We start from the raw sequence: 22,272 nt of genomic DNA on the forward strand, positions 1-22,272 counted from the left end.
CCCGCACGGCCGTTAGGGCGCGTGCGCTGTGAGGGGCGCGCGTGGCGCCTCAGCCCGGGCAGGTCCGGGCTGGGGGAGTCCGGGAATGCTGAGGCGTTATCCTGGCCGTCGTCTGGGGTAGGGACACACCCGTCCCCCAGATCAGTTTACCCCACCTACCTTGGAATTGGAATTGGTTTGGGCTGGGGAAAGGATTTTTTATTTTCATTGGGTTCTATTTGTTTAGCCTGCCTCTGAATTATCCCGCCTCCTAAGCATCTTGCTGGCGCCTTCTGTACCAGGGGAATGTTATTTTCGTTACGGCAGACATCCAGGATGCGAGGAGGAGGTAGAGTGATTTAGCACTTGAGCGTCTCCAGTGTTTGCCAGCTCGTGTCTGTAAACTCAAGCAGTTCCCCCACAACCTGCCAGATTTCTTTGTGGAAATAAAATACAGAGGTGGCTTGTAATCAAGCTGAACTTGCTCCTTCATGCACTCCTTAATGGTGTAAAATGGATTGTGGGTAAGTGTTTGTGTCAGTCGCTGAGAGTCCTTACAGATAAACCAGGAGCTGTGTGAGTGATTAAACAGACCCAGTGTGTGGAGCTGCGGAACATTAACAGTCACCACTGACTTGAGTAACTAGGGTGAAAGATTAGTAAAAAAGAGACTTTTAATTTAATTGCAAGGCTAGATTATTTGCCTGAAGAGTGATGAAGGTGCAGCTCCACTGATTGTCCACAGTCTGCATCATGCAGTGAAATGAAGCTTTCCTCTCTCATTAAACAGGAGCTCGAATCACTCTTTGTTGCTGGGTTGCATTTATGACTGCAGGGGTCAGCATCTGCTGCGAGCAGAGCTTGTGAGATGAACCAACGATGTAGCAAATCCTTTGCTAACACTTTTTATCAGAGAGCACAAATACCTAATCTTGTTCTCAAAGTTTAAGCATCGAAAGAAATGCTATCATAAAGTCTTCTTCAGAGAGTTTTATGAGAGTAAAAGGACTCTCTTAAAATAGGACATGCAGGCCTTCCTTCAACTTTAAATGACCAAAATGTAAAGATTTAGGACATACTTCATCAAGTGGAGAAGTCTGATTGGCAACAAAAGTAAAAAGGAGCTGAGTAGGAAGGATGATAAAAAGCGAAAGGCAGCATAAAGTTACATTTTACAAATTGTAATACAGTGGTCTTCAGTCTTCATACCCTGCTTCTTAAGTTAAATGTAGTAATGTCATAATTGCAATAAGTACATCTTACAGATGAACAGAAAAATACTCACATACTTTAAAGACACTGGGCCAAAATTTGTGAGAACAAAACTGTGTCTTGATTATGCTGAAGCTTGGAGTAAAACTCACAAAAAGTTTTGGCTCTGACTGTGCTTCATTAGGAGCATATGACCTATTCCTTATGGCTATTATCCACACCTTCAGTGTCTGTAAATTTATTTTGTGCTGTAACTTACAATCTGGCCAAATAATTCAGTGTCTTCTATGACTCAGAAGATAACATGGGAAAAAAACCCAAACCAAACAATAAAATGCTTAGTTTTTGGCTTATGCAAGACACATTCCACCTCAGACTTAATCTGAGCTGAATTCAGCCTGGAAAAATGAGAAGACTGCGGCATCAGTTTATTGCCAATGCATTTTATTCATATTAAGACTTCAGTCAACTATTTCTCTCTCCATCCATCTTGAGCATTACAATATCCAGAGGTGATGCTGGTCTCTAGTTTATCCTCAGGTGGAATTTTACCTGTTTATCTCCTGCTCTGTAAACCTTTTCAGCTGTGTCTCTTTGCCTTTTCTCTTGGCAGCTGAGTGCCAGGGTCACTGGAAGTGCAGCCCTGCAGTAGGCATTGGGTGAAGTGTGCACTCAGTGTGGTTTGGTGTCCAAGGATTCGCTGGTCTGTTGTTTTTATCTTTGCCCAATGCCAGCATTGTTTCCACCTTCCTAAGAGTTTATGTAGGTGTTGGCTGGAGTTTTCCTTTGTCTCCCTTGATGAATATTTGATTGCCAGCAGTGGGTGTAGCTGCCACTATTGACAGCTAGTCTTACTAGCAAAGGTGGACTGCTCCCTTAGGTACAATTCCTTAGTTAATGGTGTTTCCAAGCCATGTGGAACTATGCAACAGTCGTGAGAGTAATTACTGTCTTATATTCTAATCCTGTTTCTAATTGGCATTTGTTCTTATATATGTTTTCTGAGGTCAGGGATTAGCACTTGCCTGTACACTGCGCTTCCTGCAAACACATGGAGTTTTGTCTGTATTCCACAGAATGCAAAAAGACCTCTGAACAAAAAACAACTGGATTTTGAACGGCACTTTATTGTCTCCATGCAGGAAGATACAGTGAGAAACAGTTTTTATAATAAATAAATAGAGCATTCATATCTCAACAGTCTTTTAGAGTTAAAAAGCCCACATCTTATTGAGTACAGATCTTCTTTTAAGACATCCTGGGTAAAAAGATTGAGTTTGTCTGCCTTGGTAGAACTGTTTATTCATTCTTCTGTCAGAAGAGAATGAATGGATTTACTCTATCTTTCTGCTTCACACAAGCAGCAAAGGAGGAATCATACGTACCTGTCACATGCCGCACAGTACGAGGTGTACTGTGAATATATAGGATTGTTCACTCAGCCATCAGGCATCACCTTCTGTCACATGAAGCATAGTAGCTTTGTTGTGGCGATGAACAAGCTGCTGTATTCCTGGGCTGAAGTGACCACTGCTGTATTCCTGGGATCCCAGACACCCTGTGACATTCATGTAGCTGCTGGGCCATAACAACCTCAGCTTCTAAAATAAGAGGAGCTTAGGAAAAGAGAGTAAGATTTCTGTCAGTTTTGGCAATAGAACCAATCACTAACTAAATGAATGTGATTATTTCCCATCATCTTGGCTGAAAATAAATTTAAAGTGCTGCTCAGACCATGCAACTCCTCTGAAGCAATCATTGGACAGCTTTTTCCAAAGACAGAAACTGTAGTGGACTATTTTCAGCTCTAAACATAAGCAGCTGTAGTTCCATTGAAATTAGAGAAGTTATATAGCTTTGTAGAAAGGTACAATTTGATTCCTAGGCAGGGATTTACATTTTTCAAAAGCAGGGATGTTATATTTCTTCTGTGACATTTGCAGCTCAGTAGTGAACAGTCTTGTTCATATTGAATAGCAGGTAAAATCAGAATAATGGGATTTTTTCCCCAGTAAAATTCACATTTGGTTTGTTTGGGTTTTTTGTTTTTTGTTTTTTTTTTTTTGTTTTTTTTTTTTTTTTGTTTGTTTTTTTGTTTTGTTTTTTTTCCTGCATGCTCCATTCTCAGAAGTACTTTGAATTAATTGCTTCACGTCTGTGTCACTTCCATTACAACCATAGGTGCCTGGTTGTACTGGAGCCTGAGACTGGGCTTGTGTTTGAGGATTAAGTAGCCTGTGCTGAGCTTTGTGCTGCTGTGACTGCACCAGGACTCAAACAAGGCAGTTGCAAACTGCCAGGGGTATATTTGCAATGTGCCTGAAGTTTGGAGGTACATTAAACAGTGTGTTCAAAGCTTACCTTTGAAACTCCTTTCTTAACCAAAAGCCTATGCTCAGCTTTAATTATTGAGCTCTTAGTTCTCCTCCCTGATATTCTCTCCTACCAGGGAGACCGGACTGGTTTCCTTGAGAACTTTCCATGGCATGTTTATTGCTTAAGTCTGACTAACAGTAGCATAGCTACAGTGCAGTACAGTCTCTGTTTCACTTTCAGTAGCCCAGGTTTTGGTTGTTTTTTTTTTTAAACTTTCTCCACTTCATATTCCTCATGTGGCTGCTCAAGAGAATGACATTTCTCTCTTCAACATGCTCAGAGGAAATATGAATTCAGATGGCAGAATCTTTATGTTGAGACAGGCTGGGAGCTGAACAAGGATGTTGAGACCTGGATCACTTTTGATGCTTTGCCTCACACAGGAAAGGGCTGCAGCTCTCATCTGTCTGTATGATGGCAAATTCTCCAGAGGGAACATGTTTCAGACAGAAAAAATAACCGAGAACTTCTTCATCCTGGAACTGACTGTGCCACTGCTGTGCTGATCAAGAAAAAATATTTGGAAAAAATTGTTTCCTCACCTCCCCTACTTCCTTGGTAGTGAAATTCAGTTTATTTCAGAGAAGGAATTTTTTATTTAAATCTATATCTTTAAGAAACAAGTCAAACTTGTTTCTCATGTGATTTAGTTTACTCATCTGTAAAACTGACATGTTTCATCTTTGGCTGAAGGGAAGTAATTTGTAATATAAGTGAAGAAAAAAATAGTTTGTGAAAGAATGATTGTTTCTGAGAAGCTGGCTATTAAATATAATCTGTTTTGAGTAAAATCCTTGGTGTGGCAGAAGGCTTTGCTGCACTAACACATTTTTATGGATATTCCAACTTTGAACCCTCCTATGAAGTTACTGTCCCTGCAGCAGTGGCCTATGCTACAGAAATATTGTGTTGCTTGTATTAGTGCTGTCAAAGACAGGTGGGTATTTTGTTTTTACTGGTTGTGTTGGACTATAATGGCAGCATTTGGTAGCCAGTGGTACTTTATCATTTATGCCAGCATAAGCTTTTCCCCCCTCAGATCTTTTGTCCATCTTAGTGAGTTAGAGAATTTTTAACTGCGTGGTATAGTCCAGCCTGTCTCTGTGGATACCAAGGGTGAGCTTAGTCAGTGATTTAGCACTAGAGCCAGGCTGACATCATGCCTGTGTTATGGAAACAATGAGGTCGTTGGAATGATTTGCTAATTTGGCTGATGCCTCTGTTGTAGGTGTCTGTATTTGTTGCTGTATGGAACACAGCCCCAGATTTTGCCTTGTTCCTGAGCAGGACATGAACCGCTCTGCAGGTTTTTCCAGATGCCTTGTCTGTGATTCTTTTGATTGTACTGCGCTTGTGAGCACTAAGTGATAGTTTCTAATAGAGAAAACTTTTGCAAGTCAAAATAAATTCCAAGAAAAAGGGTGGTCTCAGTATTTGACCTGTTTATTAAGAATTATCATTAAATCCATCACACAGACTGCACATTTTCCATCTCCACTCTCTCTGTAAAAATCACCATATAAGAGTATTTTGTCCTGCATTGATATTGTAGACAAGGCGGTACAGGTGATGGAGTAGATGGGGAATATTTGTTGATGGAGTAGAAGGGGAGTATTTATTGCAACAGGAGCATTTGAAAGATGTGAAAAGAGTAAGTAAAATGGGAAAGGTTATTTTTGGTTGAGAAAGGAAACTTCTTGGGCCACATCTTCCTTTAGTATTGTCATGACAAATGTTTCCTGTTTTGTTTTGTCATTTTATTTTCTAGTAATTCTGCTGGTTGCTGCCATGCTCCACAGGAGGAACTCAAAGGTCTGGCTAGGATTCTTTTGCTGGTGTGTTGCCTTCCTGGTGGTGTTGGCTCCTTTTCCGGGAATGTAGCATGTTTTTTCCCCTGCAGTAGATATTTTGCGGCTTGAATGAATCACTTAATTTCACTGTCCTTCAGAGGCATAATTAGTAACCCACATTTACTTTTGTCTGTTCAGTGTTTATAAAATGCTCAGTTTTATTCCTGGAGTGTTCTCTTATGTAAGGATAAGGCTATTTTCTTAGAAGAAATTTGCAAGTAAAGTACTCTTGACCAGTAGTTTTTAAACATTGTGCTTGCTGTGGAAGGTGTCATTTTCTTCTTTGTAATTGTAAATGCTTCAGCACCACTGAAAATCTAATTAACCTTATAAAAAGAAGAGCACACTGATATTTGTAGGGAGGATGAAGAATGTAGGACAGAGTTAAGTTGAGAAAGTAAAGGATAATATTTAGTTGCAGCCATGGTAATGATCACAGGGATACTCTTGTTTAGGAAGCTCTGTGACAAACACAGTCCCTTTGAATAGATGGTTTTTATTCTGCAAGCAGCTCATTTCTCCCTGAAACTGCACCCAGCCCCATGAGGCAGTGTTAAGGATATTACAGTTCAGAAAAGCTGGTTTTCAGGCAAAATTTGAAATGTAGGGCCTCACAATGTACTTAAGCATTTTGATGGAAAAATTATTAGCCTTACATTGTGGCTGTGTTTTTAATTCCTTCAGTTTTAGCTGGCTACCTTCAGCTGACAGGACCTGAGGGAATGGCTCGAAGCTGTGTCAGGGGAGGATTAGGTTGGATAATAGGAAAAGGTTCTTCACCCAGAGAGTGTCTGGCCACTGAATAAGCTCTCTATGGAAGTGGCCACACCACAAAGCCTGACAGAGTTCAGGAAGCATTTGGACAATGCTCTAGGGTAGATGGTGGGAATGCTGGGGTGTCCTGTTTAGGGCCAGGAGTTGCACGTGGATGATCCTTGTGCATCCCTTTCAACTCAGGATATTCTGTGATTCTTTTCAACATTGACCTTATTGTGCTAGAACAGTCCTTTTGCAGTGTGACAGTGGGATACTTTTCCTGGTGGTGAACATCCTTGCACAGCTGGTAACTACTGGAATGTGAAGTGCCAGTGTGGTTGAGTGGTCTGAGATGCTGAGACAGCAGAGTAGGTTAAGGGCAGTATTTTGCCCTGTATTGATAAGGGGAAGTTGATTTCTGGTGTACATTTTTACACTTGCACAATATATGTGCATGTATATATATGTAAATATATGCAGTTTTTTCAACAGGAAGGACCTTTCCCACCCCAAAATTCTAAACCTTGCCTCTGAAATTAATATAGCTGAAATATCTTATTATTGAGATCTAAGAATGCAAAGCCTGGATGAAATACAGACTTTGAGGAGATTTTAAAGTGTACTAAGGAAGATGGATATAAAAATGTTGAATCATGTTGTTTTGGTGCTTTTGTGTTGGTTATGCAGAATTCTACAGTCATTGCGTCCTGGAGGAGGACACAGTTACACTGCTAGCACAGAAAAATTCCTGGAGGAATGCCACAGGTTGCTGCTGTGCATCTGCTCAGAGAATCAACTGTGCCCAAAGCCATCAATTTCCCCCAGCAGTTCAAGGCACAGGAAAACCACCTGGAACTTGTGTGTTGCAGTAAGTCATTCATGAAAGATGAATTACTGGGAAGTTGGGAATTTGTGTTCATCCAAATGCAGAGATGAGATGGCAGCTGTGAAAATAACTGCAACTCCCCTGAGGCAAAGCAGTGCTACATTTGAGCTGCAGCAGCCTGAGCCAGAGAAGGTGAGAGAAACCACAGCAGGACAGGCGAGGCACCAAAAATGCCTTTATCTTACCTGTGGCCTTTTGGACAAACTCACATTGTATTAACCCACAACATCAGATAAAGCTGCTTTTAAAAACACTAATGTAAAAATGAGGTCTTGGGTGGTCATTTCTGGTTCAAGTAGCGGTTTATATATTTATTATAATTATACACAACCTTGACAATCTGTATTGCCATTCAAAAATAAATCCAAGTCTTGTCAATTGCACATGATCTGTCACTACTAAGGATTCCATTTACATACATGGTAAACATTTTCCATACTTAAACACCACTTTAAATTCTGACGCTCCCATCTCCTCCCTCTTCATCCCCTGGAGTTATGGTTATCAACTATGGAAAGAAACTTTTTGAACCACTGCAACATTCAGGGACTACCACCTTTTTTGATCAACTTAATTAAACTCTTTCAACACTTGGTAAGGTGGCTGGTGGGTATAGCTCTTAACTGCATTTTTGTTTAAAGTTATTCTTGCTGGATTTCATTGCAGTGATTCCTTATTTTCATTGCTTGACACATTTCCTTCTGACCAGGAAAGAAGGAAACAAAAGTTTAACAGCTGTGTCAAGTAAGTCACATCAAGCACATTCCTGGTTTAATATTCTGCAGTGCCAAGTCACATTTACTTGTTTTCACTGTAATTTACATGTGTAGTAAGTGGTTGAAGTCTTCGAATTTCAACTGCAGAAAATTAAGAATTCAGCTAGGAGTCAGCCCCCACACACTTTCTGCAGCTACTAAGAGCTTGTGTTTATACTCCAACTGCTATCTTGGGAGCTGAAATTATAATTTACGAGGCATTAACACCTTTTGTTAAGCAACATGGTTTTTTTCTATCTCTTTTGATAGTTTCTGTCTCCTGGTGCCTGAAAGATGAGAAAACTTAAGAGTAGCAGAAGAGGCAACAAAATATTCCTCCATCCAGTTAATAAACTCACAGCTAGTGGCAACTAATATAAGCATCCTTAGAGCAGGCAGACCTTTTATCAGCCCACAACTCAAGTTTGGGCATCTGAGTTTCACTTGGGAAGGGCTCACAGAAGTGCGGAAGTATTACAGTGTGATTACACAGCACTTACAAGTCCTGTTTTGAGGAATGAAGTTCATGATAGCACTGATCTATGGGAATTGCATTTAGCTGCTTTTCCTACAGTAGCAGCTGGGCATGTGATTTGAACCAGCAAACGCAGCGTGTTTGCAACACAGCTTCATGTTTTAGATGTAGCATTGGTTAACTGAGAGGCATGGAAAACCAGAGCTCTGACAAGTGTAGATTCCACAATTTGTTAAGGCTGTTAATTTTTCACACTGGTGTAAAAAAATAATTGGGAGGGAAACCTTTCTGACAGCTCCTTGCTTGTTTCCTGAAATTACATTCACATAATCCTTACAGGAAAACCCCGACTTAAATATGGAGTATTTGAGAACTGTCATTAGCAATCTGTAGGAAAGATTGGAGTTCAGCACACAGAGATGTTGTAAAATATTAAGGAATTTCAAATGTTGAAGATACAAAGAAATATCTCATCAACACAGCGATTGGATGCTTTACCTTAAGAGCTTCCACTTGTAGGTGGTAGAAGCAAAACCTCCATCCCACACACCCCAAGGTGTCCAGAACGTCAGCTACACTACAGACAATGCACTGCCCTTCCTGTGCTGCTGTGTCAGAGCCAGGACACCTTCCCCCTCTGCCCTGCGGCCTTGGGAGGGAATACAGGTTGTGGAATACAGGTTGGGTGTTTCCCAGCTGCCTCTCTGAGCATTCAGGACCAGCTGCTCACTGTTCTGCAAGCATGCCCCAAAGGCAGTAATTAAGCAGTGCAAGGACATTGCCAGAAGCTAGCAAGGGAGAGGAGTCTTCCTTCAAATTCAGACATACAAAATCAAATCCTTGACTCAAAATCAAGGAGTGTTTTGTCATGAAGCAGCAGCTTCAAGAAAGAAGTGCACAAAACCCTAACTTGAGTGTTACAAATCTGTTTATGTTACATTTGAAGTTTGAAGAAACTCCCTGGAGTCTAAAGTACTGTAATAAAAAAAGTGGAAAGGAACTAATGAATCAGTTCTGAACTAAACTTAGTTTAGTAACGAAAATTAAAACAAAGTAATTTTTAAGTCCTTTCTTGAGCAAGTTCATTAATGCTCCAGTCAGGAAAGAATAGAATGAGTCCTCTTTAAAGGAAAAGAAAGAAGCTCTTACTGGTAAAATGAACCAATGTATCTATGCTGGTTTGTAACTAGATCTTTACATAACACTTCAGAACCTGATTTACAAAACTTTTGTTTTTAAAACAAACTCTACTGCCTTTACAAGGTTAGTGTTGCTTCCTTTTTTTCTTTTTGTGGGACAGAGGGAGCGTTTTCAAATACTAGAAATGTATCTTGACATCAGCATAAAGTTTCAAGTAAGACATTATCAACAAATACCTACTGTTATAATAAGATGCAGAGCACCACACTGCTGCTTGTTCCCTACCAAAACTTTATGTTGCAAAGACACTCTGGTGCTGTCAGGGGAGGCAAAGGGACCTTTCTCGTTGAGTCTGACACACAAAACCTCAAGTTGTGCATAGTGTGCAAGTACGTAAATCTGTCCTGGTAAAATCTCCTCTTTGTAACAGGAAACAGATTACATAGGAGCAAATCATATATTAATGTGAACCTCACTGTGGAAAGATCAACTCTGCCATCCCAAATGGGATTCCTAACATGGACCTCAGAGCCAACTTCTGTGGGCAGCAATCCTCTTCAGCGGGGATCTAGAGACAGACCAGAGGCACAGTAAAATAAACCAAACCTATTCTAGTAAGAAAATTTGATTACAACTGTTAGTCTGAACCATATCTGCTTTTAAGCGTGCAGAATTATTCTAGCCTTTATCCTAAGCATTGCCTCAAACATCTGTGATGTAGTATTAAGCATCTGATGGTCATGTGCAGAGGACACTGTTCTTGCACATGACCCTTTAGCTACTGGAGAGCTGACACTGGAGATTTCTGCAGTTTTGTGCTCTTCTGCCACAGGTTCCAAGAAGTCTACCTAGACAAATTATTGTGTAGCTGGATTTTAGGAAGCCAGTACTTGAGAACGCTGCTCATTACACTGCTGTGGTAAAAGCCATTAGGATATAAATGGTGTTAAAGCCTATGAGACCAAAGCCAGCCCAGCCTGACTGAAAGGACAGCTGATGCTGCAGTACAGTCACCCCTCGGCACCAGAGGTGCGACTTCCATGGTGGAACTCGAGACTGAGGCTGCAGAGGAGCTGCAGAACAGCTCTCCTCAAAGTCACTCAGTTTTAGTTCAACACATAAACTTAGTGTCAGACCATCCACACTGATTGCATGAAGAGGAACAGGAACAAGAGCGAAGTTCATTCATCTCAGTCACCTCATGGCAGTCATGAAGATGCAATTCCAGCACTTTAACTAGCATGGCAGATTTATATACAGCCATCAATGATGCTTCCTTTTTCTGTGAAAATATGGGAGAGTTGAGTCCACCTCTCCCAGGGGTCGTGAGTTACTTTCTGTAGCATGAACAATGGTAGAAGATGAAGGGACAGCTGAAGATAAAATGGCTGCCAAAGGCAGAAACAAGATTGTGGTTCTTCACTTGTTTACAACAGCAACAACCTCCTATGGGAGAGCTGCTGTAGGAGTGCCTGGTTAACATCTGAATTTGTTTCTGGGACAGAGTTCAAGTCACTGAAGCATTACACTGAAACTTATTTTAGTTTCTTATGCTAGGTAAAGAAACCACTTTTCATAGTTAGAGTAGCTCATTCCCACTCTGGTAACAGAAGAGCTGTTTGAAGTCAATAGTGACTGGCTTTAGCAAGTGCTGCAGCACTTCAGTGACTGACAGAGCATTTGGAATATATCTGGGACATAGACTGGACCTTGACAACGTTTAAGACTTATCAAAGAAAACAGTGATTCTACTGTGTAATATACTGTAGACACTTTCATTAGAAAGCTAAATTACCAAAGCTAAGTGTAAGCTATGCAAGTTCATCTGGTAGATTCCACCTTTTGGGTAATAATATCCAGTTTTTAAGTTTTTTTGTTTTGGTCCTTGACCAAAAAATTTATGTGCTGAGCATCACGGCTTAAATAAGCTCTGAGCATTTTTTTCAAGTTTGCACCAAACAGCATTTAAGCCACCTCAAAATCAGGGTGGTGATACCCAGGTTGCACAGCACAGTTTCTGCTGTTTCCCCTCCCCAGGATGAGATACAATCAGATGTAAATTGAATTCAAAACAAAAGAAGTGGAAATAGTTCCATGTGCAATAAGACATTTTCAAGGGAAAGCTACGCAGCAGGTCTCAAATGTTCTCCTCTTTCATCCTGTTCTCACCAGCATCATGCTGTCCTAAGCTCAGTAGGGTATGTACAGCAATGTGCAGAGACCAGGGATTCCAGCACACAGCAGAGCCAAGGTGCTGGAGCAGTTTGCAGTGAAGACTGGCAGTGGTATGGGAACCCAAAAAACGCTTAAGCTCGTATTATTCAGTTCCTATGAGAAAGACCGCACAATTCTCATGGTACATCAACAAGATGGGACTGGTATGCCAACTAACCTCTATTTTAATATTTAAATTATAACAATACAATAACTAGAAAAGGTCAGTGCTTCAAGTGACAGGTTTTGCCACTTCAATTCCAATATTTTTTCCAAAATAAAGATGCGATTAGATCTACACTTGAGCATCAGTAGTGCAATACAGTATCCTTTCCTGAATAAAGGAGCTGAGGTTTATCCACAATAAAAGCTTTAAATAAGGTAGATTGTTGCCATTTATATATCAATTCTGTATGTTTGATATAAAATATATTGGGAAAGCTTCAACTGACTTATACAATCTACATTTGGCTAAAGCTCCACATAAGCAGCATCAGTGGAAATGAACATCAGAGGTGTACTTAATATAAAACACTTTCAAAACTACTCAGCAACAAATGACAGAAGTTTGGCTAAGAATAACTGAACATCTGAGGTGTGTACCAGACAAAAAGAATGGACCCTGTGGTTACTTGCACTATTTTAATGAAGTAAAAGAAATGCAAGGTTTAGTCCACTTCCATTTCTCCGGGAGGTTTGGTCTGCTGAGGGTTGTCCTTGGCTGGTTCGGGTTTTGTTTCAGCAGCGCTCTGTCCGTTCACTGGCCCGTTGTGCTCCCCGTTAGCTTTGGCCTGCCCGTCACTAGGAGGTTCTATCTTCGGCTTGGGCTTGGACAGAATGGGATTACAGAAGCTATCCAATTCCTAGTTGTGACACAAGTGAGACAGCAACGTCATTTAGTGGCACAGCAACTGCACTCAACTACAATGTCTCTAAATTGCTTCTGGTCCCTAATGGCCTGGAATTTCATTGTCAAGGACCAGACTTCTCTATTCTGTAGTCTAGAAACTTCAAAAAAAGCCTCTCACTATCTGAGGAGCTTCTACTTTGCTACAAACCTGTATGTGACAACCCATTCTATAGAAACCTGGTGCTGTAACTCAGGGTATTTTAAAAAGGCTTGTGCATAGGTACTACTGTAAATCAAGAGCCAGCACTGAAGAGTGCTGTAACTGCTGCCCCCTCTGTATAGATCTTTTAATAGCTTTAAAATGTCTGCAGATGTATAATTCTAGCTCAGATTTAGGCTAAAATCTGGTCCAGGAAAAACTGATTAGAATGCAACAAGTACAATTATTTTTTTTTACCTTAGATTTTGCTAGTATTTCTGCCACTTTGACAACTGGATCCTGAGTTAGACTGAGTTTGTTCTGGGCATTCATTTTGCTGTTCAACCAATTCATAGCCTCGTTAATGTATTTTTCAACTTTCTCCATCTCAGCAGGATCTAGGTGGTCATATTTCTCATCCTAAGGGGAGAGAAAGATATTTGTATCACTAATTAAAATATGCTGCTCACCCAATTCAGTTCATCTTTGAAGTTATAGAAACACTGGTAACAGCTGCAAGTTCAGAGATCCATTTCAGGTGTTATCAGCCACCATAAAAACACATAAATCTCTGATTTATGTTCTCAAGAAGAAGCTCTTTCTCCTAGCAATGCTGAACAAGTTTAGAGTGCTCAGGAGCAGAACTACAACAGCCTTTCTAAAGCAGTGTAAGAGGTAACTTTACAGGATCTGTTTAAACACAGAAGACTCTACGGCCAAACTCAAAACACCTACAATCATTGAACAGCTAAATAATTTGGCTTTACCTTATTTTTGTATGCTTCTACTGCTTTCATAAGGAGCTGAATCTTCTTCCCCAGTTCATTTAGAACTTTTGGCCTCTCTTCATGTTCCATGCATCTTTCCTGGATAGGCTGTCCAAATTTCTGGAATAAAAAGCAAAAGCACCTTTACAAAACACGTATTTCCTTTAGTCTGCTCTAAGAATACAATGCAGCATGGGTAGGAAGGCCTTTAACTCCTTTTCTCACCCCTTCAAAGAGCCAAGTCTTTGCATATTTAACAAAAAAAAGCAAAGTTTAAACACAGGAATAGTGACTGTCCTTTCTAGGCTTGGTATTTTGCTGTTTTCTGCAGGAAGAGCATTTGGAACAGAAACTAGTTAGGCTTTAACGGATGCTTTAATTTTTAAGTAGTTAATCTGAAAACTTCTTATTCTATCCACTGTTTGCTTTTTCCTTCTCTTGAATACTGGTATCCAGGCAGTTGCCTGATTTACACTGCTGCTTCCATCCGTTATTCCTCCCCTTGAGGAAATGTGACTGGAGAGTAAATAGCTGGAACCCAAGGGCTAAACGCATACTTCAACTTCCAACAAACTACGTAGTTATTCATCAGAACTCACGTTTTTCCCAACAGATCCTTAAAATCTGAAGCATTTAGGGGGTGTCTGTCATTAATAATCAAATTATACAATGGAAGCTACTATTAAAGCACTCCAGAGCCTTTTACTGTTGGATATTAGACCCAAAAATCGGTGTTACTATGCATCGGAAGATCACTGAGAACAGGGAAAACAGAATATATATTCTGGAATGTAATTATCATTACCCAGGAGTGCAGTCAAACTACTCAAAAGCCTCTTTCAGACTGTAAGAAGTCTGACAAAAAATTCCCATAGCAATTAAATCTATTGTCATTAGTGACAGTCTGCTTCATTTCAACCGTTTTCAAATTAGGATCACAACTCACATTAAAATGTACTTCTAGTTCTGAATATGAGTGAGTTTTCTAGAAAACAACTTAAAACCTTACCTTTAATTCCTGAAGCTTATCCATGTATACTTGTTTTGGCTGGTCCTCTCCATCCTCATAAAGCCAGTTTTCTGTGTCCTCCAACATCAAGGTCAGCTTGTTTGAGTCCTACAAAGCAAATTATGGACACTCCCAAGTCAGAAGGGATTCATCAAATAAGACTTCTCTCCCTGGCACAAATCCACCCTACTCAAAAAAGGACTTCATCAGCTTAAACTACTCAAAGTGAGAGTGGAGGAAAACAGTAATTAACAGACTTCAAAGCCACAATTTTACAGAGACAAGAGAGGCAGGACAACCCTACCCATGTGATTTGCAGGTGAAGTTTACCAGAGTTATAAAATCAGCCCTGAGGCTATTTAAGACAGTCCATGCACCTCTGAAGAGTGTTCCGTATTATCTGCTCATTTCCTTTTTATTCCCACCCACTCATGCCACTCAGAAGCTTGTGGTGAGCTGTCCTACTATCCTATGCTGACCATAAGGTTTTTACTTTCTGCCTGCATCCCCGCTCCTTCCTTGCCACTGAGGAGCTTCTCAGGCAGTAAAGAACTCTGCAAGTCAAATGCCAGGTGTAAGCATCAACTTGAGCTTTACTGTTGGGAAGTCAAGACATCTCCTATTCCAAAACTAGTCCAAGAGACTCCTGCAGCCTCCACAAAACTTACACTCAAAATTTTTAAAGACAAAAAGAACTTTTCCCAACAGTTGAAACATAAGCAAGTCTTACTTCTTCAGTGATAAATTTCTCAAAGGCTCCACACAGCTTGTCTCTGAATTCATACACATATTCTTCAACAGCATTCTTAGCATCATTTCGCTCCTTCTCAAGTTTGTCTTGCATCATCATCTTCCCCTAGGGTGGAGAAAGGCACACTGAAAACTGAAAGCATTTTTAAGTGTTAAGCTTAGTGACTACCCTTGAAACTGTACCAGAGAACCTGGCAAAGGCCTGATAATTTGCAATTACTGATAAAAATGTTCACCTCTATGGAAGTCACCACTACAAGCACAACCACTATGGTCTAAGTTCAGCCCAGAGAAACTGAGTCATTTCACCAAAAACCCAAACCACAACAAAACCTGTTGCAATTATGGGCAACTTCCTAAAGAATTCTAAATTAGAATTATTTATCTCTTATTTACAGAGACATTAATTTGAGCAGTCACCTCTTTATGCTGCTTACCTCATTTTCTATATAGGAATTGATCAGATCTTGTCCCAGCTGCCTACAGAGGCTTGCCTGTATAGGGAGGTCAATACTCTTCACTTTTGTTTTAGCCTTTGGCTGGGAGGGATTATCTTGCTTTTCTCCAAAAGTAGCCTATGAAAAGAGTGACACTACTAAGAAACTTCCAGGAATTTAAGTATTACTACATTTATGCTCAAAAAAAGAGAGACAAATAAAATTAATTAAGACACCTACAAATTAATCTTATGTACATGAAGCACCTAATTACTCCTCTGTATTCAAAATCACTATTACCTTAGTTTGGAACCAAACAGGTGAAGTTAATTTCTTTAAAGAACTGTTAAGTAAGCTTGTTCAAAAGCTTAAAGCACTGCATATTATTCTTCACAATGTTTCCATAGCTCCCTAAATTCCACCCTCATTATAAAACCAGGTTAAACAGCAGAAACCTACCTTAAAGCTGTAATTATGCTATATTGAAAATTAAAGTGCTATGCTAGGACTCCTTACTTATCCATTTCAGTATAAACACAGTCTAAACACAGTCCCATGTTTTCCAACTAGCAAATCAGTTAAGTGTAAGAATACTGGGCAAAAAATATCCTATCAACACTGAATACAAACCTTTGTTTCAGTTCCAGCATTTTCAGTTTCCTCATCTGCTTGGTTCTGTTGTTCAGCTTGACTTTTCTGCACACCTTCCTCTTGATCAACCTGCATTTTATCCTGCAAAGAGTTACATAACTGAATGCAAAGGTTTGCTGGAAGATTTAGGACTGATATCAATTACAGCGAATCACAGACAACATATGAACTTCACAATCGATCTTAAAAATTTATGCTTCACCATGTTTAAACAGGCGTTTTGATTTTGCATTTCTATTTGTATCTTTCAAATTAAATGAAAATTCTACTCTGCTGCTTCATGTTGCTGTCTTTCCCCATTACATAATTACACTAAGCCTTGTGAATACTCCCTTTAAGTTAGAAACAAATACATATAAAATGAAATCAAAGAACATTCTAGCAACACACCACCAACACAGGAAAGAACAATGGATTCTCTGTGGAACAGCCAGAACATTGACCTCCTATCATTTTGACCTGAACTTTAAAGTTTGCAACCCAAAGCAGAAGTCATTTAATCACGGTAATTATAATAATGCAATTATTACCTGCATCTGTCTCACAAGACTGTGAAATCAATAAAAATTAGCTTCTGTAGTGGTAGCCTCTTGGGAGTACATGAGCAACTATCTTCCCTCCTTACCACACAAAATATATATATGGTAAAAAATATATATATAAATATATATATATATATAAATATATATATATAAAATATATATATAAAAAACTTTTTCAGTAAGTTTGTTTATCTCTTATGCCTTATTCTAAATTTAACAATCTGATTGTTAAATTACTAGTGCAGATCACTTGGTTTAAGTAATACAGCTCCATGTCATCACACTTTTAATGACATAGTAATGGGTAACCCTGATGTTTTCAGGATGATTCTAATACTCAGAGATCTGAAGCATTAATAACCAGCAAGCTTTAGCTAAGGTCTGAAAGGTCCAAGATTGCCTCCATATGCATGTAGAATAATTTACTACTAGTTCTGCAAAATAATAAGTACAATTGTTTAAGGATTTCAAACTCTAGCAAGGTGCCTGTGTTGCAGTTTAAAGTGGAAAACAAGAAGACTACTTCGACCAAATTTAAAGTTTTGTCACATGATAGCAGAAAAAAGTAGTATCTAAATCCTCACTTGCTGTTCTTACTGTTCACACAGAAAAGCCAACAACTGGAAGGAACTGCTTTGCCTACGGGAAAGAGCCAGAGAGGGGATAAGAGGACACACAGACAAGACAAACCTCCTCCTCAGAGTCGAGGGGATCATCCTCAATACTGAAAGGTAATTGCTGACAAGCACCATCGTAAAACAGAAGATGTGTTAGATGAATGAATGAAGTGCCACAAATGGAAAGCCTGAGCATGGAAGCAGCTACTCTCAAACTGAATTCAGCACACTCCCAGTAAGCTCCACATGCCTCTTACACTAAATGGCAGCTCCAGCACTTCCAACCTTTGCTCACTTGATTACCAACATCGCATGTGGAGCACTTGCCCACAGGGAACTGCACCATGCTCAGCATTTCAAATATGCCCACATTCCTGGAAAGCGGCGTAGTGTTTAAGAAGATGCTTATACCAATTATGTTATGCTAGTTGTGTAACCATTTGCTCTAATTCCTGTAGAATATCCAGCTAAGGCCAAATCCTGCGAGAAAGGCTGCTGGGGTCAGTGCTGGTGTTGCTGTTTCCAGCTCCAAAGCTTTCCCTGGCATCCAGTCCTCAACTCTGCACTGCAAGGGGGCACAGCTGCACCTCACTGGGAGCTGCTTTCAGGAGGCAGTGCAGTTTTCCATGTATAAAGACCATATATTTTTTACTCATTGAAAACATACTTTGTGAGGAAATAAATACCTTTAGATTTTATTTGTCAACAGATCTCATTAAACATTCTGCCTTTTGCTAGTGACACTAGGTAATGCTAAGACTAGTAGACAGATGACAAAAACAATGAAAAAACTATTTTTTTTAGAATCCATTTTTCCGTTCTTTGTTCTTAGTGCCACACTTAAGCAATAGACAAGAAGAAAGGTGTTACATAACCAAATAAGTAATTTAAGGGTGGAGAAGGTTAACTGTCAGAAGCCAAACATGGCCCTTTACCCTGCAATTATCGGCTCTGTTGCCACAATGACAGTGAAGATGTTTACAAGCTTTACATACCAGCTCCTCATCTCTGCCTTGGTTCTTACTTGCCGACTCGGTGTCCATGGGGGTGTCGTTGTGATCCCCCTCCAGGCTCTGCTTCTCTATGATGGACGCGCTGGCCACGCTGAACAGCCCGTGGATGTTGACGCGCACTTTCACCTTCACCTTGGAGTTGTCACCGTCGTGCTGGGGACCAACGTTCTGAATAGTGAAACGCCCTTGGAAACAACAGAAGTGGGTTTAAATGTTGCCCCAAAATGCAGAGAAAGAGGGGGGAAAAAACCCCAAACACATTCCATTAAGGGTGTTAATTTAAACGGCAACTTCATGTTGTAACTGAAACAATTTGGAAACTTTCTACTTAGCTGACAATTCTACAGTGTAAATTGCAGGTAGATAAACTAAAAGGTGGTTCCCCAATTATTATCAGCTCACTGATAATTAATTAAGATGTTTTTCCTTTATCTGTATTTCATAAAAAAAGACAGTACTTTAGTAGGTGTTCTACTTCTCTGTTGCCTTCTGTAACCACCACACTAGAGAAACTACTCTGATTCATCTCAAATGGTTTCTTTTGTCCACGTAACTCAAACTTCACACTGAAAAATAAAATGTTAACAGAGATAAAATATTCTGCTTAAATTTGATAACATGGCTGTACTATACTTTCTGGAAAAAGAACAGTGCTTAGCAAGGTTTTTGAAAGCAGTGAGGTTGATACTTTGTTTTGCAGCTTGCTGAAAATTTAAGTGTAGATTATGTCCATACAAAGGAGAATGTTACTTCCTCGGGAACACAGACTTCTTGCATAGACAGCCAAACAGATAGCAGCAACTTAGTACCTCATTCATAAATCAGTGAATAAAATGAATTAAAGACCCTGAGGAGTGTACTAATAACTGCAAGTAAGGTACCATTAGCAAACAAGAAACTTATTTATGTCATCTAATTTGTTAGACTCTACTACAGATGCTTAAACTCGGGAAACACCTATATTTTATATTCTCAGATTAACAGAATGAGACATGACAGATAGCATGAGACAAGTTATCTGTCCAGACAGGCAGCAGGTCCTTTGATCCAATTTCTTTGAAAAATCCAGGCTGGCAGGCACATAAGATCCTAATCAATTTTATAGAGACTAAAAGAATCAGACAATAGAGCACTAAACCTTTGTTCCTACTTCTTTTGAAGCATTCAGAAACTGTAAAGATAGAAGGAAGAACGCCTAATTTTTTTTAGGCATGTCAAACAGAGATGTCAATATGGTTTGCTCACTATACTTAAAATCAAGAAGCCTGTGCTGAGCCTAAGCTTTTCTGTAAGCTAGAAAATATGGAAGTAACATATCTTACAAGAGAATCACTTTCCCCTGTATCAACAGGACTTAGGGATGGGGGTTTTATTCCCATGTCCTTACCTATTCTGGAATCAGGATAAGGCACTTCATGTGGATGGGTATAATAAGCTTCCAAGTCAAAAGGCTCTTTCTTGTGGAAGGTAATTACTTTTGAGAATGGAGCAGCGTGGTTCTTACTGAAGACTTCGCACTCCCTAAAGCAATAAACATTAGATAGCATTAAACCTCTGAGCATTTAACTTCACGGATAATCAAAGTCAAGGTACGTTAACAATCAGCAGCCCTGCTAAGCAAGCAACTGAGTGATTTAGTTTATGTCAGTTTTTAACAAGAGTTGGAGTTGCTAAAAAAGAAAATTAAAATTTCAACATTTTTCTTTATATCCAAACATACTGTAGACACTGTTTTGTAGGCACTCTACAACTTACCCTGTTCCTTCTTCGTAAGATGATTTCCATCTCAGTGTTATAGAGTAAGGAACAACATCTGTGATGGAAAACTCACGTACTTTAAAAGCTGGAGAAAGAATTGCACACTAGAGAAAAGAGACCAAAAATGTATTATATCCATGTAGTCAAATAAATAGCAAGTACAAGAATTAATACTCATCATACAGGTCATATGGAGGTCCTGCTTATCAGACATTTTCAACAGAACATTTTTCAACAGAAACAACATTTTTCAACAGAAACTTCCTAGAGCTAATTGAATTGAAAGACTTAACTAAAGTAATAGATGTTATTTCCTCAGTGATTTTCAGTAAAGATACCCAGCAAAAGTTCCAACTGACTACACAGAAGTGGAACAGCAGAATTTAACAGGTCTTTTTAACAAGCCCATCCTTCTCACATGACACCGCAGCAAATTAATGAATGTAACAAAATAATTTCTGACATGGTCACTGCCACGAATTAGTGCAAGTAAGAACAAGTAAGACTCTGCATCTTGTTTCAGCTGCAGTACCTTTTGCTTTTGGTTAGCTGAATTTCATTAGTACACCATGTTAAAAGAAGCAATACTAAAGTTTTATTTCAGGAACTATACCTGCAAGGCACAGCCTCTTGCAACAGCTTCATCAGCATTTAGCGTGGTGCTTATCTCTTTACAGAAAAAGTTAGAGATCTGTTCCTTCACTGATGGAATTCTAGTAGCCCCACCTACTATTTCTATACTGTAGATATCTTCACGCTGAAGTTCTAGAAAAGAGAGTGCATGCCCTTAAAGTTATCATCAAGGTATTAGAAAGCTATCTTTGGACAAAAAAAGAAGAAAAAAAATATAAAAGTTCTATTATCTAGTCACTGTGACAAGCACTGAATGTATTAATGGCTGACAAGATCTTTAAAACTCTTTGTCCCTCCTGTAGCCTACAAAATTTTCTAGTTGCATAAACCTGGGAAATGCAGAAGCCAAGCATCAATGAGAACAGCTGTTCTTTAAAGTGTGTTGTCCATGTGCATCCCCCTTCTGCTGTGCATGAACTCAGAAAGGTGAAACTGGGTCCTCTGCACTACTGGACAATATCTCACCTCTCCCAAACAAAACGAAATCCAAATAGATCTCATTTTATGTCTGGCTTAATTTTGCTTGCCAAAAGAGAAAAGAAAACCTTTCAAGCCAATAGATCTAAAAAATAGCACACTGTGCCTGAAGGTTAACTTTTTAATTCTGGAATCGGGATATGTGTATGAAGTCATCTCAAACAATTGTCAGTCCTTGAACAGCTCTGCTCAGTAGTTACTCAGTTTTTTAATTCCTGTATTTCCTATTGAGCCAAGCCACAAGATCAGCAGGATTCTTCCCTTTTAGTTGAAGGTGCTGAAATTGAAGGGTAAAACCTTTCCTGTTGAAGTCTAATTCTCTCCTTTACACTACATTAGGCAAGAAACAAAAAAATTACTTTGTTATTGGCACATGCTTTAGGTAATTCAATTTAAGAATATCCTGCCAAATTACCAGGTCAGTGAGGACATGTAAGTACTACATGGAACAGGCTGGCCAGAAGGTTGCAGTTATGAACAATATCTTTTACCATCATCATTTTGGTTTGGTTGTTTGGTGTTTTTTAATAAATTCAGATTGCCAACCTTTTCCATGACACAGGGTGAATAAGGATCAATAACCAAGGTTGCAGAGTAGCATGTGCACTAAATGAGGCAGGAATGGGATCATGCATTCATGGCAAGCATATGAATGGAACTTACATTTAACTTTTCAGTATTTAGCTTTGCAATTCTAATAAATACAAAAATACATTGAAAAGATAATCATTAAAGAGATCAGGAATGACTGGATTACTAGCAGAACCTCAAGTAACTTCTACTTACTGGCTTGATCCATGGCTGCTCTTAGAGGAGGCTCCACTCTGGCCAGAAGGGCAGCACACAGCTGCTCGAACTGAGCTCTGCAGGGCAGGGAGAGTGCTTGGTGTTACCAGGCTGCTCAGAGACCACAGCCCCCTGCCCCT

At 39.5% G+C, this 22,272-nt stretch overlaps 1 protein-coding gene and 1 long non-coding RNA gene across 4 annotated transcripts in view; one reads left to right on the top strand and one right to left on the bottom strand.

Annotated features, from left to right (window-relative positions):
* LOC140684007 (uncharacterized) lies at window positions 1-18,466 on the top strand. 3 transcript variants are annotated; one of them, XR_012055788.1, is made up of 4 exons: window positions 1-117; window positions 6,861-7,191; window positions 17,457-17,579; window positions 18,298-18,466. It is a non-coding gene; the product is annotated as an uncharacterized lncRNA (long non-coding RNA). The 3 variants fall into 3 exon arrangements; XR_012055787.1 differs by lacking the exon at window positions 18,298-18,466 and having other exon boundaries at window positions 6-117; window positions 17,457-18,168; XR_012055786.1 differs by lacking the exons at window positions 17,457-17,579; window positions 18,298-18,466 and having other exon boundaries at window positions 10-117; window positions 6,861-10,029.
* HSPA4L (heat shock protein family A (Hsp70) member 4 like) overlaps window positions 11,811-22,272 on the bottom strand; it is a 19,144-nt gene continuing 8,682 nt past the window's right edge. The window contains exons 8-19 of the mRNA XM_041715997.2: window positions 22,133-22,209; window positions 20,850-21,001; window positions 20,234-20,340; window positions 19,866-19,999; window positions 18,461-18,663; window positions 16,286-16,387; window positions 15,656-15,793; window positions 15,199-15,324; window positions 14,469-14,576; window positions 13,460-13,579; window positions 12,951-13,112; window positions 11,811-12,506 (exon numbers count right to left, since the gene is read on the bottom strand). Coding sequence (XP_041571931.1) covers window positions 12,312-12,506; window positions 12,951-13,112; window positions 13,460-13,579; window positions 14,469-14,576; window positions 15,199-15,324; window positions 15,656-15,793; window positions 16,286-16,387; window positions 18,461-18,663; window positions 19,866-19,999; window positions 20,234-20,340; window positions 20,850-21,001; window positions 22,133-22,209 — 1,624 coding nt within the window. The 3' untranslated portion in view covers window positions 11,811-12,311. The remainder of the gene's footprint in view (window positions 12,507-12,950; window positions 13,113-13,459; window positions 13,580-14,468; window positions 14,577-15,198; window positions 15,325-15,655; window positions 15,794-16,285; window positions 16,388-18,460; window positions 18,664-19,865; window positions 20,000-20,233; window positions 20,341-20,849; window positions 21,002-22,132; window positions 22,210-22,272) is intronic.

This window comes from Taeniopygia guttata, chromosome 4 (genome assembly GCF_048771995.1).
Source record: "Taeniopygia guttata chromosome 4, bTaeGut7.mat, whole genome shotgun sequence".
NCBI lineage: Eukaryota > Metazoa > Chordata > Aves > Passeriformes > Estrildidae > Taeniopygia > Taeniopygia guttata.